This window comes from Castanea sativa, chromosome 1, assembly GCF_040712315.1.
Source record: "Castanea sativa cultivar Marrone di Chiusa Pesio chromosome 1, ASM4071231v1".
Taxonomy (NCBI): domain Eukaryota; kingdom Viridiplantae; phylum Streptophyta; class Magnoliopsida; order Fagales; family Fagaceae; genus Castanea; species Castanea sativa.
Window position 1 is genome coordinate 34,480,041 of NC_134013.1, and position 19,589 is coordinate 34,499,629.

At 31.9% G+C, this 19,589-nt stretch overlaps 1 protein-coding gene across 1 annotated transcript; it reads left to right on the plus strand.

The window, feature by feature from the left end:
• Nucleotides 1–13,556: 13,556 nt before the first annotated feature.
• On the plus strand, nt 13,557–19,286 carry LOC142621560 (putative laccase-9). The gene is made up of 7 exons (XM_075794848.1): nt 13,557–13,733; nt 13,933–14,084; nt 14,539–14,783; nt 14,877–15,002; nt 15,994–16,582; nt 17,265–17,617; nt 18,924–19,286. The coding sequence occupies exons 1-7, from the start codon at nt 13,629–13,631 to the stop codon at nt 19,055–19,057; spliced, it is 1,704 nt and encodes a 567-aa protein (XP_075650963.1). The 5' UTR covers nt 13,557–13,628; the 3' UTR covers nt 19,058–19,286.
• The last annotated feature ends 303 nt before the right edge of the window (nt 19,287–19,589 follow it).

Sequence of the window (19,589 nt, forward strand, 5' to 3'; positions counted from 1 at the left end):
CAATACTTGGTCGATTGGGGCAGTAAGCGGGGTGAAGCTCGTGAACCTTCCCGCGGGTGGTTTGGAACGTCGATCCTCCCGTCGTTCTCCAGTTCTAGCTATCTTCTGCCCCTAATCCGATCGTGCATCTTCCTGTCTTTCCCTTTTTCTGGGCTTCTCTTCTCGGGCTAGCAATGCGTCTTCCGCTTTCATGTACTTAGTCGCCCTGTAAAGTACATCCGACATAGTTTTCGGGTCATTCTTATATATAAAAAATAAGAACTTACCCTTCCGCAGCCCATTTGTGAACGCCGCTGCGAGTATCTTGTCGTCTGCTTCGTCAATCGAGAGAGCCTATTTGTTAAAGCGTGCGATGTACGATCTCAGCGTCTCGTCTTCCCTTTGCCTAATGCTCAGCAGACATGTGGTGGATTTCTTATATCGGTGACCCCTGATAAATTGTGACACGAATTGAGGGCCTAGTTCATTAAAAGTGCTAATGGAGTTGGGCGTCAGTCTGTTATACCAGATCCTCGCAGGTCCTTTCAACGTAGTGGGGAAGGCCCTGTACATGATTTCATCCGGTACACCTTGAGGGTGCATTATGGTCTTGAAAGATTCCAAGTGGTCTAAGGGGTCCTTGGACCCGTCATAACTTTTCACCTGAGGCATACGAAATTTTAAGGGAAGGGGGCATGAACTGATGGGTGCTATAAAAGGTGAATCAGTTCGCTGGACCAGGTCGTTAAGGTCACTGGATACTCGACCTCTGAGGGCGTTCATCATTACATCTATTCGTTCCCTCATCATCTGCATCTCAACGGCTATGTGAGGAGGGAGAGTGTCCGAGAAAGATGGCTGGTTGGTGTCCTGCTGCTCCGGTCTACTTGGAGCATTGCTACCCTCAGGTCCTTCTCGATTCCTCCTCTCAGCGCTTATCCCTTCCTGGTCTTCCTCCTGTGTGCCGAAATGTGCATTCTTTTGCCGCAACTGCTCCTCCAAATCATGATTTTGTTTGGTTAAGCGTTTAACCACCGCCGCGAGCGTTTGGACTTGTCTCTCCAAGGCTATAGTGTGCGGTTCATCGCCCTAGTTGTTGGTTGTTGCCATCGAACGAGTGAGTACCATGCAACTTTTTGTCTTAAGGATAAAGCAACAGCTGATTACTATTCCCACAGATGGAGCTAACTACTGATGTCAAAAAATCACCAATAAGCCACACGTTTCTCACAAGACTGAAACAACACCTGCACAACAAAAAGAATAGACCTAACAGAGAGCACCGGTGTGGTGCTGGCCAAAAACCCTCCGAAGGTCAAGTTAGAAATTTTCGCAACCCTAGAGTGCTAGAGTTGAGTGAATTATGCGTACCTTGATTGTTGAGGGCTCATGGGTTTTTATAGCAAAGTCGGCCTCTATTTCTTGCGCACCAAGACGTTTCCTTCTAGGAAAGATCCTCTTTGATGAGCGTATATTATAGAATCCATTACTAGTTGGAATTCTTTTCATATTGGGATTCCTTAAAAATTATCGTAAGGCGCAAGTTAACTTCATTCTAAGAATCCTTGGAGCCCAAACGAGACAGATGAACGCCACGTGTCATTTACGTCTGTCCACTATATGTCCGTCCACATTAGACTCGTCTACTTACTAGCCTGCCATTTTGACATCGTCACATCTATTGTAATGGATCCGTCACCTATATCTTTTGATCCTCTTCAAAAGACATTCAATTACTTTATTTTGTGTAATACGTGGCTTTTGGTTTTCAATTTTGAGATCTTAAGTCTGGGTTGGTGTTCTTGATGTTCTTCTTCAATATACTTTTAGATCTTAATTAATGTGAATTTTGATTTTTATTTCTGTTTTGATTTTTTTATTTATTTAAAATTAATAAATTAATTTTTTAAATTTAAATGCTGATGTAACATTTTTTTAATGCGAAATAACATTTTTTATTAGTATTTTAATGATCACGTCAGCTTTTAGTATGCCAACAGTGCACTCCGTTGCCACGTGTCCATTTTTCATCTCTGATGTAACGGCAAAGACAAAAACAAGAGGCGTTTTTCAAGATAAGAACTAAAAGCGGTGGAAAAAAAAGTTAGGGACCAAAGTGAGAAAATGGGTTTTTTGCCAATAAATTATTAGGGGAAAATGATGTTACACATACACTATTGCACACATATCTACATAAACGCAAAAAAAAAAAAAAAAAAAAAAACTCAAACTTGTAACTTAAAGTCACCATTTTTAAATGATCGAGTTTAGATGTCTTTTTACTTGTCTGTAAATATGTATAATAAACACTGCTCAACCATTAGCTTTGTGATTATGCCAGCAACAACAATAATGTCTAAAGGCAGATCAGTAGCTATTAGAACTCCTCATGTGTTGGGGAGGTGGGTTTTGTCAAATCCTTTTGGAGGTTTCTGTGATATGTAGGTTGATAGCTGTTGTTAATGTTTCCCGCTTGAAAGGATAGGGCCCTGGATGGTGAATGTTGTATTTTGGCTCCTTTTGTTTCTGAATAAATTTACGTTAGTTTCAAAAAAAAATATTTTGAATGTTTTAATTTTTATGACCGTGTGGTGATAGGTGATAGGCCTATAATAGAATTATGTACTTTAAGCCTGCTTCAACTCTCTTTCGCTTTCATTTTTAGTATTAGAAAAGGAACTTTCGATATTTTTCTGTTATTTTTATTATTTATTTTATTGTTCCATTTTAATGATAACTAATAAAATACCTTCATTAATATATATGTACCATTTTTATTCAATCTATACATCGTATAGTATACTGCTAGTTTATGGGATAAAATTTGCTAATTTAGTAAGGTATTAACTGAGACAATACAAGATTTAAAATGCTATAGTTTGGTGAAACAAAGGAATATTAACTATTGGAAAGTCACGTAAATGATGCAGTACATCTTTTGTACTTCACATTTAGTACTACAAAATTATGAAATCCTATAAATATCTTGCAAACCCCATGACCTGCCTTCAAATTGTTCAAACCACTTCACTAGATTTCCACCTTCAAGTGCTTCTGATCTCCAAAATTTCTCATTATTTGTGAGTTCTATTTCTCATCAAATTCATGCTATATAGTATGGTCATGGTGTCCCAAAATCTATTTTCTCCCCTTCTAGAAGTCCAGTGCCTATTCAGCCTAGAAAAGAAAAGAAAAGAAAAAAAAACAGTGCCCGGGTAATAGTTTTGATTACATTAATGGAGCACTTGTGTCAACTGCAATGTGAGATTGCAGGCAAATCTGATCTATAAGGTAACTTCGAAGGTAATTTACATTTGTAAGTTTCTTGATGCAGACAAATTATATCGTATGATTCGAATGTATTTTATACATTAGGATTATACTAACGAATATCTTTAAAGTATTTTTCTTTTATATATATATATATATATATATATATATATATATGAAAAAAATGATGGTCACCTTATGATATTGTTGTTAGCACGCGCATAAAACTCTCATGTACTGGACATGAAGACAGCTTAAAATATTGATTAAAAACTCTTCCTTGTAAAGCAAATGTCCTTTTTTTCCTTTCTATAGTTCTTATGTGCTTCAATTATGACTATTTCAATTTTGATCAAAACTATATATGAAATTAATATTACTAACAAGCTGTCAAGTGACCCACTAATTAATCTTTGTTGTGCAATTCAAAACTCTCTCTCTCTCTCTCTTTCCTACTAGGTCCAAGTTGTCAAATGGCCTAATTTTCCGTCATTTCGTTGTCTAGCTAATCGTCATCATGCTCTTTTTGCCGCACATTTGTCTAAGTCCCATATGCTAAAATAAAATTAAAAAAAAAAAAAAAAAAAAACCAATGCTCTCTGTGTTGTGAGAGCCAAATGGCCGAAGCTGTCAATCTCTTAATCTTATGGGAACTCAATAGAAAATTTGCAGATGATTTAAAATACATATTGTAGGACAATAATGAAACTTTCCAACCATACAACACTTCCTTTGTTAGGGATATACATATAAATAATTTACTGTTCCATTAGACCATTACCATACTATAATATAATCCTCATAGTGATGCACGGTGCAACCCACTCAAGTAACCTACTACCGCATGCTATCTTTGTCCTCTTTCTTGAATCTTGCAGAGGTATATAGATTTTGTATTCTGACAATTAATCTTATGCCAAAAAAATAAAGAACCAAGCATAATTTGCCAACCCAAGAAAAAAAGATTTGCCACTTGATCACATCGAATCACGTGTAATTCTAAAATACATATCCAATATTCTAGTGCCCCTTGCGAACGGTATAGAGATCAATGTTTCATGAACTTTATCCATTTAATTTAATCATCATCGACAATGTACCTCACTATCATTAATGTCTCCAGTATGATAAAGACACATGATAACTCACCATGTGCCATCTGCAGAAGGTACGCAAAACAGTAAATCAACTTTTATTTTTCAATCTGACTCTCTGTAGCGTGTTTCACACTTTCATTATTCTAATGCTGTACAGAACATTATTAAATACGATGGTAAGAGCATTTACATTAATATGTTAAAAAAAAAAATTTTATTGTACATATTTAAAACTTTTTTTTTTATTTTATACATTTATTTTTACAAAACACTCATATTAGTTTGTCTATTTTATACATTTATTTAAATAAAATATTCATTTCTGAAAGATGAGAAAAGAAATGAGAAAAAGAGAATGAGGAGAGAGAAAAAAAATAAAAAAATTATTTACATGGTGAACAGTAACTATATATATATGCGTGGTTATTGTTCATTTACAAGAATATTGTGTGTATTTAGATATTTTTATAAAGGCTGATGTGAGGATTTTTGAGTTAAAATGTGTAAGATTAGGCACTTTTATATTTTAAAAGACTATTCACAAATTGATGTAGTTGCTCTAACTTTAGAGACATGGGCATAAATGTAAGCTAGTATTTTTCATGTACTTTCTTGCTTACCATAAAGCTAGTCATGCCTAAAACAATATTCTACCAAAAAAAAAAAAAAAGTCATGGCTAAAAAAAAAAAAACAAAACAAAACCTAGTATTTTAGGTTACTACAGCAAATGAAATTTATGTCCTCATCGTGATACTCTATGATTTAATTTTGAGAATCTTGGGTTTGAAATGTTATGTGCTAGTCTTTTTTTTTTTTATTATTATTAAAAAAAAAGTTTCTAGTATAAGTTCATCAATCTCACGTCACGTGACGACAATAAATAATATTATGCATAACACACGAGTATTGTTAAAGCTATTACTCAAATTGCTCATCTTTGAGTACTGAATAAATACTCTTTCCACTCTTAATCTCTTGTGGAGTGAAGATTCGTTTTGTTTATTACATTTTGTGAAAACAAAAAATTGTAGATATTTTGAAATGTGATCTATATCTAATGCATCAGTATAGTAAACACATAAAAATATGGGCGCAGTGGCCAAAACATTCACTGAACAATGGTACGTAGTTTCTTCGGAAAGTATGTGGAGTGAAGATTTCGTCAAATTAACACCACGTATCAGAATATCAGTTTATTGTTTTTGCTAAAAAAAAAAAAAAGTATGTAATAGAATGTCGACTTCAATATGTTAATGAAAAAGGATGTTTTTTTTTTTTTTTGCTAAACAATGAAAAAGCATTATAAATAGGCGGACATATAACCAATGTGTGCACACGACAACAAAATCATAAATAATAAATAAAGATATGAGTGGGTGAGCTACTCTATTTCTACTTTGTCCTGCGAAAAGAAATTCCACGTCCCCACCTTTGTGTTTACTGTTTTCCATTCATTGATATGAATATCTTTGGAGATTGGCTGTCAATTTTGTATCTGACTTTGCAAGTCTACCACTTCAATTAAACTTCTTCTTCTTCTTTTTTCAAAGAAACGTCAATTTAACCATTGATTTTACACACATACTTCAACGAATACGAATTTTGTATCTGTCTTTGCGAGTCTACCACGTCCACGTCAATTAAACTTCTTTTTTTTTTTTTCAAAGAAACGTCAATTAACCATTGGTTTTACACACATACTTCAACGAATAAAAAGTTTAACGTTATCCATGTTTGTCCCATTATTTCTCTTACTAAAATAATAATAATAATAATAATATTATAAAACCTTAAGCGTAACCCATAGGCGGCCATATGTCATAGATTATTACTTTTATAATTAACTAAACAATGGTTAATAACGGAACAATAAAGATCTCATCAGTGAGTAACGTTATTTATCTGCTCATACAAATCTTCTAATTTATTTCTAGGAAGCTTGAACTGAGACAGTTGAGGCAGTATGGCGTCCCACCTGCCACTATTAATATCAGCAGGTGCAAAGAATTCTCTTTGCAGAATGGGAGCACAATCTTGAACACACTGAAAGGAAACAACAACAAAAATTACAACACGGCATCAACATCTCGTGTAGCTAAAGCACTAATACACTAATACATATCACAAATTCACTTCTTTTTTTGTAAAAAAAAAAAATCTTAAAAAGGAAAAAAAAAAAACGTAGAAGGAAAAAAGAAGAAGTGAGGAAGTTAGTCATAAACCAAAGAAAAGAAACAAAGAGAATTTGCAAAAGATAAAACCTATAAATTTGTTGGAACCTCTGATAATAAATATCTTTAATCTGAAGAAAAAGAAAGGAGGATGTAGAGCTAAACTAAATATTTTTAATTTGAAGAAGAATGAGAGGTAGAAAGTGAGATAAAACTGCAAAGCGTACGTGAGTTTGTGGGTTTTAAAGTGTAAGGGTTTTAATTTATATATTTATCCTTATTAGTTGAAAACTTATAAGTAAATATGATGAAAGTACTTTAGACATTCAAAATGTGGAATCTAAACAAGTACAGAGCCTTAAATAGTAGTATAGAAAATGTCTCATCTCACGCGTGTGACGAGACTAGTAACCATTAAGCCAACCCTCTTAAAAAAAAATATCGGTTCTTTTTTTTAATAGAAAAAAAGGCCTGTTTTTAGCATTGACGTTTTTGGCCCATGCACTATATATAAATATATAATTGTAAGAATAATAAATTGTTTTACCAAAAAAAAAAAAGAATAATTAATTGTGGGGCTTTACTGTAACGGTCAGTGACTTACTGTAATAAACTAAAGAAGTTAATTAAAAATTTTGCATGTGGACCGACAATTACCTGATAATTGTATATTGTACACTGGTAATTTAAATCAGAGTATAAACCACCATGCGAGGAATATTCCAAGCATATTAACTATATGTTACAAAGGGATTTTTATAGTATATTTTATTTTGTGTGTCTTAAAAATACAACTCGCCCAACATGATTTATTAGCGTGTTATCTTAAGAAAATTCAAGTAATCTAGTGAAGAAATTCAAATGATCAACTTTTATCATTTCACATTTAAACGCGTAAAATAGCCACGGTGTCCCGTGTCCGTCTTTGCTGGCTTCTTTAAACGTATACTATTCACATTTTATCTAAAGCAATTAAAAAATTATTAAAACTCCAGCATCTTATTGTTGAAGCCTTGAATGCTTCAGTTTCTAGTATTTGTTATAGAAGAATTTTAAAGGATTCCTTGTGTTCTAGCCACTTCTAGGTGCTAAACTAAATACAAAGATAGCTATATATTATATATAGTTGGTCATAACTATTTTTGGTACCTTTAAATTTTTATATATATGAACAAAAAAAAAATTTATGTTTTCTATGCAAAAAAGAAAAAAAAAAAAAAAGTTCTATATATGTCTTGGCACAATCGTATAGAGTATAGAGAAATAAAAAAAGAAAATGGCTCTCGTCCATGTTTTCCTTTTTATTTTAGATTCCCAATAGTTTCCTTCATATTTTTTTGTTCCATCTTTTTATATGAATGACAAATATTTGTTTTATATGACTTGCCGAATACAATATTTGATGCTCCAAATAGTTTTCCTTAATTTATATCCATACCATACATTAAGCATGTCTTTGGATAATTTTAAAATTAAACTTACTTTCATTGTTAGATTATAAGCTGATTTGGATAGCTGAACGCGTCTAGCGTTCAACGTTTCCAGCTTTTTTTTTTTTTTTTTTTTTTCTTTTTCTGCACAGGTTTCAACCAGCTACCAGAGCACTATTTATCACTGTGCTATACTGTTTATGTACTGTTTATGAACAGTACCAACACTTTTCAGTTTTTTTATATTTAAAATGGGACCTGCGGTACTATTTACACATTTAAAAATTATTTTGCTACAGTGTTTTCAGTTTTCAGTTTTCAGTTTTTAGCTGTATCCAAACGGACCCTATATACATTTAAAAAACTTTACCTTTTTTATATATAACTACAATTTTATTCATTTTTTTTTAAAACTACAAAAACTAATAAAAATAAGTTATCCACAAAGACATTAACTATTGAAATTACAATCTTATTTTTCTTCTGCACTTTTTTATTGTTGTATTAAATAAAAGTTGGTATTTAAATAAGAGGTTGTGATCCAGTGCAATAAACATCTATGCAACTATCACCCCTATGTGAAAGTTTTTTTTTTTGAGAAAGAGAAATGTAAAAATTGATAAGGTAAAAAAAGTAAAAAATATAAAGTAAAAAAAAAAAATTACACTATAAACTTTTATATCTCACGTGGAATGGTAATTGTACAATACAATAACCTTAACTTGCAGTCACCTAAATCCCTAATCAAGCTATCTAACTTATTTTTCTTGTTATAATTCTAATGTTTCATATATTTTTTTTCCGAATCTTAAGAGCATTCACACCTTAAGAACCTAATTTTTTTTTTTTCTATTTTACATACTTATTTTTACAAACATCCTATATTAGATTATATAATTTACACAATATTTTATTAAAATATAAATTTTTCTTAATTTTTTTTAAATGTTTTTTTTCACACCTAACAACTATTATCTATTTTCTTTTTTATTATCAGAATACATAAAAAAAAAATGCAGAATAAATAGTATCAATGTAAATTTACATGGTTACTGTAGCAACCATGTATATTTACCCAAATTTATATGGCCTAATGTGAGTGAATTTCATATTTGATTGGCTAAAATGTGGTCATTTTTTTTATTGATCATGTTAACGAATGTTTTTAAGACAATTGTTAATAAACTATTTTAGGAAAATTTGTATATATCTTTTATGATAAATTGAAAATGTTGTCAAACATATCAAAAGAAAATGTTGTCAAACTTTTTTAAAAACATTAATTCATTTTCTTTTTTTCTCATAGAAACTTTTATAAAATAGTTTATTAACAAATATCTTAGAACATTCATTATTTTTTTTTTCCTTTTTTTATTATACAAGCACTGATATGAATGCTGATGAAGTAAAAGTTCGTCAGTCGTTATGAGTTCGTCTAGATAGGGCCGGTCACACTCTTGCGTCACGACGGAAGCAAGAGCTCATTCAAACGGTCATTGGTGTGGTGCCTGCCACAACGCCTCCGATGCCAAAGTTAGTACGGAAGAAGGTTTATAACAATAAAAACAAAATAGCTTAGTATATGTTGTGACTATGTATATACCTCGTATTGGCGTTGTGAGAGCTTTATATATCCCTCTGAATTCTAGCGGTTGTGGATGATACTGTGGTGTTAATATCTTTCTTGATAACGTCTTCAACTGAATAATGAGATTCAATATGTTTCCAACGCCTTCGATGCCAAAGTTAGTACGGAAGAAGGTTTATAACAATAAAAACAAAATAGCTCAGTATATTTTGTGACTATGTATATACCTCGTATTGGCGTTGTGAGGGCTTTATATATCCCTTTGAATTCTAGCCGTTGTGGATGATACTGTGGTGTTAAAGTCTTTCTTGATAACGTTTTCAACTGAGTAATAGGATTCAATACGTTTCTAATGGCTTGTCCAGCTGGTTTCGTAATCGTCCGGGACATTATTGGCAGCATTGAATGGTCTTAACACCCTCGTCAGTGATGCGGATTATCGACCAGGTTCGTCTGTGGAGGCGATCTCGTCTGTGTTTGACTTCATCAGTCCCATCAAATGCGGTTATACTGTTATACAACTATACAAGTTATTGGAACCTTATATATATAAAAGAAAAAATCGAATTTTTATTTTCACTCAACCATAAAAATCTTTAATCTCCTCAAAATGTAAATCGTCTAAATGGTGAATGTTGTGGGAATTTATGAGGAAAACAGAAATCTTTTCTCAAATCCCACTTTATTAATATTGGTGATTCACCTGTTCTTTGGTGAAAAGCAGGATGTTAAATTGATTAATTCCAGGGCATGTCAGCTGAATATGAAGCAAAATGAATTCGTACTTTTTTGTCTTTTGACGAGCACGAAGGTTATGTCTTTTTATCCAACCATGTGGATGGGGGCCATGGGGCACAAAACAAAATTTGCCAAGTGGTAATAAGATGTGAGTGTAATTGATTGATGGACGAGCCAATTGTTCACGTGAGAAAACCAAAAAGATAGTACTACAATCTTTTTTTTTTTTTTTGAAAGGGAATAAAATTTCATCATGGATAATAGCAAGACAAAGAAACTTGCTAAGCAGGAAAGAGAACAATTCAAACAATCTTTGACACCTCGAATCCCATGGTTTGAAATGAAAGTGAGAAAACGAGGACAAATAATAAAAATAAAGCTTCTTTTCAATTTTCCCAACCCCCTTTCTCTTTCGTCAAAGTTGGTGGGTACCATTGAATTTGAATGGCCCCAGTATTGTTCCACATTCAAATTTCTACGAGTATTATTTCCCAGCTGTGCCCATCGCCCCACCCTACCTCAGCTTGGCGTGAGATTTTTTTTTTTTTTTTTCCCTTATCAAATGTGCCTTGGAGTTTTAAGATTCTTCTCTCAATTATTTGCAGTGGGACCAAAGTTAATTTATCCAGTTAAAAGTTGTTCAAAACATGGACCAGAAAAAAAAAAAAAATCACGAGAAACTTTCTTATCGCGTGAAATAGTAGAGTTAACATTACAATTCATATAGAAACTTAATTATCACTGAAAATAAATGAGGATCACATTTGAACATTGCATAAAAAGAGAGGCCCTAAAGTTCTACTACTTTAGGAAAAAAAAAAAAAAACAAATCGAATTCGTAAATAGCATCTCACCTTCACCGATTCCACCCTTAACATTACAAATTTACAATTCATATAGAAACTTAGGTGGTGTTTGGATCCACGTTGCGTTTATTGAATTTGCGTTCCTGTGTTTTACCTTTTTTTTTTTTTTTTGCTGCAGCACACGTTTCAGGGTGACAAACGGCTACTGTTCATGAACAGTAGCCATATATTTCTGACTTTTTAACCACTTTCCTTCAGTGAACAGTGTATTTGTACACTGTTTACAAACTCACAAATTTCATTTTCAACAATTTTTTTTATTAAAAATGGGTTCCACAATACTATTCATACATTTAAAAATTATTTTACTACAGTATTTTCAATTTATAGTTTTCAGCAATAAGTTCTATCCAAATAGACCCTTAATTATCACTGAAAATAAATGAGGATCACATTTGCACATTACATAAAAAGAGAGGGCCCTAAAGTTCTACTGCTTCAGGAAAAAACAAAAACAAAAACAAATCGAATTCGTAAATAGCATCTCACCTTCACCGATTCCACCCTTCCCTTTGCTCCCCCCCTCTCGCAATTTAGAGGCACTCGAACTTAAATGCTAATGAGTAGCATTACATTCTTTCACTGAACCATCCATTGATTGGTTGATATTATTTACGTGAAATGATAAGAGATCAGTCTTTATTAATGAAAATTAATTAAGTAGTCCAGGTGTATATTTACTTTCTCTCGGAGTACCCAATAATAACCATTTATTAATATGGATCTATGCACTTAAGGTATTTATTAATAAACTATTTTAGTTAAGTTTTTATAAAACTTTTATGGATTATATAAAAAACTGTTAAAAAAATTAGTTTTTTTTTTTCCCTATACAATGTTACTTAAAATATTTCTTAAATTAATGTCATTTGGACATTCCATAACTTTTCCTTATTAATATTATACTACTCATTCAATAGTGTTTGATTAAATTAACATTTTTAAAATCCCATCATTGAATTAAACATTCTATTCATTTTTACCTACACGCCAAGTTTCATATCACTTGAATGTTATTTACTATTTAATCAATAAATTTATATTCTATAACTATTTATAATTTTAAAATATAAAAAGGTTCTATAAGTAACAATACAAATCAATAGTAAATTTGTTTAAGAAAAACTTAAACAATACAAGGTTATTACACGGCAAAATATATTTATATTTAGTTAACATCACGCACATGTATATACACAGAGAGTATAAGGAGATAATCTATTACATTGTGTTATAATGCAATGTAATAGAATTGCCAGGAAAAAAAAAACCCTCATACAATACAAAACTATTATTATTATTATTATTATTATTATTATTTTGAGAGAGAGTTTTAACATATAGCGTTCATTCTTGGTGATAACTCTTTATTATTAGACGAAGACACAAATCGAATTTTAGTGTTGGCGGAAATTGAACCTCAAATTTCTTATTCAATTATCAAAATCTTTATCAGTTGAGCTAACATCAATAAAAATGATACCAACTGTAATTAAAGCTATACACACCAATTTTGATAGATAAGGTAAAGCCAAAACTAATTCAAAACTATGTTAACTAATTTGTTGATGGGTTTAGTCTTTAGGGCCACATATATGAAATAATTGGAACTTAGAATATAGTTGGACGGCATTAACTTTCATGAGAAAGAAGAGTTAAAATCGACCGTTTGGGAATCTAAGTTTAGACTTCAATTTATGAAAGATGTAATGAATTTAATTCCAAAGGGTATATATAATCTGTAGATATCTAACTTTTATTTATTTCTTTATTTTTTATATTAATTGTTGAAAGTGGAAAAAATGATACTCTAACTATTTTCATTAAAAATACTAAAAAGTTTAAGTTGGAATACAAGACTTCTTCACCAAACAATGATCATTAATTTGAAATTTATTAATTCCTTCTTAAGATAAAAACTTATTGAAAAATGAGTCTTATAGTTCATTAATATAATATATTCTTCTTTATTAGGAGAATTAACTTCATTGTTATATCTATTTGAATTTAAAATAGAAAAAGAAAAGGATTGACACATATGAACATATGTAATATTATATATCCCATTAACCCAAAAAAAAAAAAAAATTATATATCTCATACTTTTCATGTGTTGTGAACCTATGTCTCATCACTTGTCAGGCATTTGTTATTATTTTTTTGATTAGTGGTAATACTAATTGGATTTTATTAACGTGTGCTCTAAGAACACACAATAAAATATTATTATTGAAAAAGTTTTATTGAAAATTAAAAAATTTTACAATTTTTTAAAATTTTTTATAAAATATTTCAAAAAATATATAACTTAATGTCTTGACACGCATTAACCGGACCTATTCTAATTATATAGCACGTGTGTAGGCATGTCTTGCAAAAGTTGAGTCTTTAAATACAGATCTTAAACGCCAGCTGAAATTCACACACAAGAAGGTGACTTTAAGAAAGAAAATATTGTCTGTCTGGGAGATCGGAGTAAGTTCTAGACATGGGATCAACGAAGACAAGTTTGATCCTAGGTTTCCTAGGGTTTTTGTTTCTGGATAGCCTGCTGTTTTGCTCGGCTTACAATGTCCACCACTACAGCTTTCTTGTAAGTGTCCACTATGACATTCTATGAGAATCAAGTTACTTTCATTACATATGTATATTGGACAAGCTCTCTCTGTGTACAGTACTTGTGGTTCATTTCCCACCAGAAATGTTAAGATTACGAAGGGATTGATGTGCAAACTATTAATGTCTGTCTTCTTTCTTTTTTACAAAAATCGTTGTCCATTTTGTGATTGTAGCTGAGGGAGACGAACTTTACAAGACTGTGTACGACAAAGAGTATGTTTACGGTAAATGGTCAATGGCCGGGCCCAACCATCCATGTTCGCAAAGGTGATAAGGCATTTGTCAATGTTCACAACAATGGAGACTATGGTGTCACTATCCACTGGTAATGACTCACTCTCTCTCTCTGGGATGACTGAGACGCCGTTTATTTTCCGTGTTGGAAGAGTAGGTAGGATAAAAGTACTGTTTTGTTTTTGCTTTTTAAAAACCCTTTTGCTTTAGAAGACTAGGAAGTTCCTTCCTTAATCTAAGGAAAGAAGAGGAAAAAGCAAGCTTCTTTTAGAGTAAATTTCAAAGGGCATGAAATGATGGATTTTGGTCTGGGTTAAATCACTTTCAAAGTTTTGGTTTGAGTTTGATTTTTTTTGTCCCTTTTTTTTTCTTTTTTTTTTCGTGTATAGAAGTTACTGTTTTTTTTTTGTTATTGATTAAAGTTATTTATTCTGAACCATGATAATCAACTATAGTTTGAACTGCATAATCTAAAGACATCAATGGTATGAAATAAAAATTCATAAAATCTGAAAATTTTAATAAAAAAATCTTGTCTGGTGTAGGCATGGAGTGAAGCAACCAAAAAATCCATGGTCAGATGGTCCAGAGAATATTACACAATGTCCTATTAAACCTGGAAAGAATTTCACTTATGAAGTCATATTTTCCGACGAGGAAGGAACTCTTTGGTGGCATGCCCATAGTGACTGGTCCCGCGCCACAATCCATGGTGCCATAGTCATCCTACCTGAAATTGGAAAGACTTACCCTTTTCCCAAGCCCTACGCTGAGCAAGTGCTTATACTTGGTATAAATCCTTGATAGTTAATGGCTATGAACTTTTTACGCTGTTAAGATTATATATACAACTAATTTTTCCCGCTACTTCAATACATTGCAGCGGAATGGTTTAATGGAGATGTAAAGGAACTTATTGACGAGGCCACTTCAACCGGTGGTGATCCAACCCCATCAAATGCCTACGCTCTTAATGGCCAACCAGGATTTCCAAATAATTGCTCCAATGGTACGAACATATTTCAACCATATATATATTATATGATAAAAAAATAATAGGAATGTTTAATTTCACATTGTTTGTATGTGTCTAATGTCCACTGTTTATAATTCTAGTCTAAAATTACAAAAATTATGTTATTTTGTAACTGTATTCTAGTTATGTAATATATTATAAACTCGCTTTAAAACACTAATATCACTATTTTTATGTGTATTTTAATAAGTATTATTGTTTAATATATATATATATATATATATATATATATATATATATATATATATATGTATATGTTACATGACAAAATGAAAAACCTGAGGAGCCAAAACCACAAAATCAGTACAGACATATTTTACAATATTTTTTGAGAAAGTCTATAAAAAATTTTTAAAAAAAATCATAACATTTTCATAATATCCTAGCCTCATATTTTAAAATATGATAAATGCTAAGGTTATAAGAAAAAAAATTATACATGTTTTTTTTTTAATACAAATTGTTGATGTGATAAACCGGTCAGAACTAGTCAATAACCAGGAAAACTCAAAGCTAGACCCTCTTTCGATTCTTTAATCTTTTCGGTTTTTAAAACTATGGGTAAGTAGTTTCTAGTAAATAAAAAAATAATGGTAACTCCTTATTATTGTTTTAAATAAACAGTTTTGTAAATTAATTTGTGTTTCTAACAGTACTATTTAATTATTTTTATTTTATTATATGATGTACTGACTTTTCAATTATTTAAAAATATTATAACAATTTGTTGGGTGATTAAAACGATTCATATTATTTCACAGCATGTTAGTAAATAGCCATTTACAGCTCGTAAAAAGTGTAATGAACTGTGTTGAACTTGAAACCCCAAATGGTTTTCTTGTCATTCAGGGAACAAAAAAGGAAAAAGATTTCTAGTCGTTTATTGGCAAAGTAAAAAGTGTTTGTCTTGTTAATGATTACAGAGAAAGTGTTAATTAATTGAGTGAGAACTTGGATGCTGCAGAAACAACATTTCGTTTTCCAGTCCAGTATGGGAAGACATATCTCCTTCGTCTAGTCAATGCCGGGATGAATGAAGAAATGTTTTTCGGAATTGCAAAACACAATATAACAGTTGTGGCTCAAGATGCTGCATACATAAAGCCCATAACCACAAGTTACATCATGATAACCCCAGGACAAACAATGGATATATTGGTCACAGCAAATCAAGCACCTAGTTACTATTACATAGCTGCCTCTCCATTCTTTGACTCAAGTGCTCCATACGATACTACCAACACTTCAGCTATTCTCCAATATACAGGCACTTATACAATTCCAACCACTATTCCTTATCCAACCCTTCCTAATGTCACAGACAAGGCTGCTGCAGACAACTTCACAACTCGTATAAGATCCTTGGCTAGTGCTGAGCACCCTGTTTATGTGCCCAAAAATGTCACCACACGAATTTTCATCACAGTTTCTGTAAACCAGATAGTTTGTGCCAATGCCTCCTGCGGGGGTCCAAGTGGTAACAGGCTATCTGCTAGCTTGAACAACATAAGTTTTGTCACCCCATCCACTGATGTCCTGCAAGCATACTACAAGTACGTACTACATCTCCAACACCCTGTTTTTATTTTTATTTTTCTATTTCTTAATTTCTTCCCTTCTCATTATGCACACACATATATAACACAACTTGCATATTTGTCAATATATAATTGATTAAATTATTTACACACGGTTTTAGTATCGGTATTTAATAAAACGTAATCTAATAAGTACCCCTTATTGCTCTACTGTCTTAAAGTATGTGGTGCTAAAATTTTTATTCTTGGAAAATTGAAAATACTAACCTGCACTACTAGTATTATTATTATTATTTTTTATAAGGAGATCGTAATTTTATTAAGATAAAAATAAACACATTATATCTTGAGCCAAAGTCGCGCACTACTAATACTATTGATATGACATAAAGTCAAAATTATATGAGCTGGCTTGGTTTATAAATTTTTGGAGTATCATGTTACTCCAGGAAATATTTTTCTATGAGAAATGAACGCTGTTATATGGAAACAAATTTTATTGTTATGAGAAGCTAATTATAACATTTAATTCCCCATAAATCTTGCACTTGGTAACATGGGGAAGTAAAGAATCACTAAATTATAAAGTGATTGTATCTCAAGTATATATATATATATATATATATATATATATATATATATATATATATATATATATTACTGCAAATGACCCAATTTTGAGCTTTTATATATGCAGGAGCTTGCCAAATGTTTTTGACAAGGACTTCCCGAATCTGCCACCCTATAAGTTTAACTTCACTGGAGACGTGGGTAATAATACATTATACCCAAGCCTAGGAACAAAGGCAAAATTGATAAATTATGGGGACGTAGTGGAAATAGTGTACCAAGGGACAAATGTTGGGAATGCAGAGAATCACCCAATGCATCTACATGGTTTTAGCTTCTATTTGGTTGGGACGGGTTATGGCAATTTTGACCTTACCAATTCAACAAAGACTTACAATTTGATCGATCCACCTGAAGTTAATACCATTGGAGTTCCTAAGAATGGATGGGCTGCCATTAGATTCGTAGCCAATAATCCTGGTACACTTACTTTCTCTCTCCGTTATTATTATTATTTTTCAATAATATTAGGAGCAAATTTTTTTTTCATAACAAATTTCACAATGTAAAGTTTTAGACCCCTTAAACACAAGATGTTTAACCTAGTTATTTAGCCAAGTAACTACTTAGATAAATTAATCAGTTCTAGGTTAACACATATAAATCATATCATGTAAATAATGTGGAAATATAAAGAACACAACGATATGATAACCCATGAAAACCTAACCGGTAAAAAATCTGAGGAGAATTTAACTTAGTTATCCTCAAGATAAAAACAGATCTATTATGAAAGAATTGAAGTTTTCACAATAGAATTTAGACCACTAACATCCTATTGCTACCTCGAGTAGAAAACTTATTACCACAACCACATAACAGCTCCGAGTTCACGAACTACTTCTTTCCTTGATCTGCTGCAACCACAAGTTTTCCTATTTGTGACTTTGAGACTCCACTTAAAAGTTTCAGATCTTCTTTAAGTTCTTTAAGCAGCAACTGAAGCGATCATTAAGTTCTTGACACGAATCTTGATCTTGATAATCCTATGTATGTGTATGAAGGTAAACACATCTAGATCTCACAAAAGTTTAACACACAACACTCCAAAAAGACTTCTAAAAGATAGCTAGGGTTTTTCCTTTTATATGTGAAGTAAAACACTTAACCCTACACGTCAAATGGGCTTGGGCTGAATTGAAAATTCTGTAGAAAAATAAATCTGCACGGAGTTCGATCGATCGAGCCTTGCAAATTTTGTCCAATAAATCCTGCAATCACTCGATTCCAATTTTATAATTAAACACACTCTGAGCAAGCCTAAACCCAGGCTCTATGTTTTGATCATGATTTGCCAACATAATATATATTGAATTTCTAATACATTAGTACCTAAAGTCTTAGAACCTAACACACAACTATTGAAGTGATCCACTAAACGATGACAAACAAATAATAGATCCATGAATGTCAGTTATGTCCACTACTTACACGCACCACTTCAATGATCACTAACTAGTTTTTACTGCCACTCTAATGTGATAAATTGTAAAAAATTATCTATCATTTACATATGAATCCACTAAATTTTTTTTTTTCACTACTCGCTGGTTGCCACAACTCATGTGCGGCAAAAAAGTTGTGTAAAAGTGTAAAAATTATTATGAAGAAAGCTGCATTCGTAGCATTATTATTATCTATTTTTGAATAAATCTCTCTAACTTTCTTGCTGGCTATATGTATAGAAAATGATGAGAATAAGAATGACATGGTGATGTTTTTTCAGGGGTTTGGTTTATGCACTGTCATTTGGAACGGCATGCGAGTTGGGGCATGGACACTGTTCTAATTGTGAAGAATGGCCCCACCAAAGAAACAAGTATTCGGCCACCCCCAGCTAATTTACCTATTTGTTCTTAGATTGGAGTGTGAAAATAAAATATAAAAAATTCTGCTTGGATCTCTACGGAATCATTAAGATCTTCCAAGAAAATTGTCATTTGTGTAAGATGTTCAACGTGTAAGATGATAGTCGTTTAGAATTTTTTGGATTGTTCTCCTGTTTTCTGTTTTTGGTTTTTGTTTTATTTTATTTTTGGGTCTTATTTGTAGAAGGTATTGAATAAAATATTTATGGAAATTCGATATCTATCTCTGTCTGATATAATATTTTGGTTCACCTATCAACCTCAAAGATCAAGTTTTTGTGTTTTTTCCTTTCTCCTAATGGTGGGATTATACTCTCCGATCCATGTTCGGATTAGATTTCATTAGTCTTAGGGTCCGTTTGGATATAGATGAAAACACCGTAGCAAAATAAATTTTGAATGTGTGAATAGTACCGTGAGACCCATTTTTAATGAATAAATTGTTGAAGAGTGAAGTTTGTGGGTCCCGTGAACAATACACAGGACCCACTGGTGTGTTGCAAAGTCAAATATTACGGCTACTA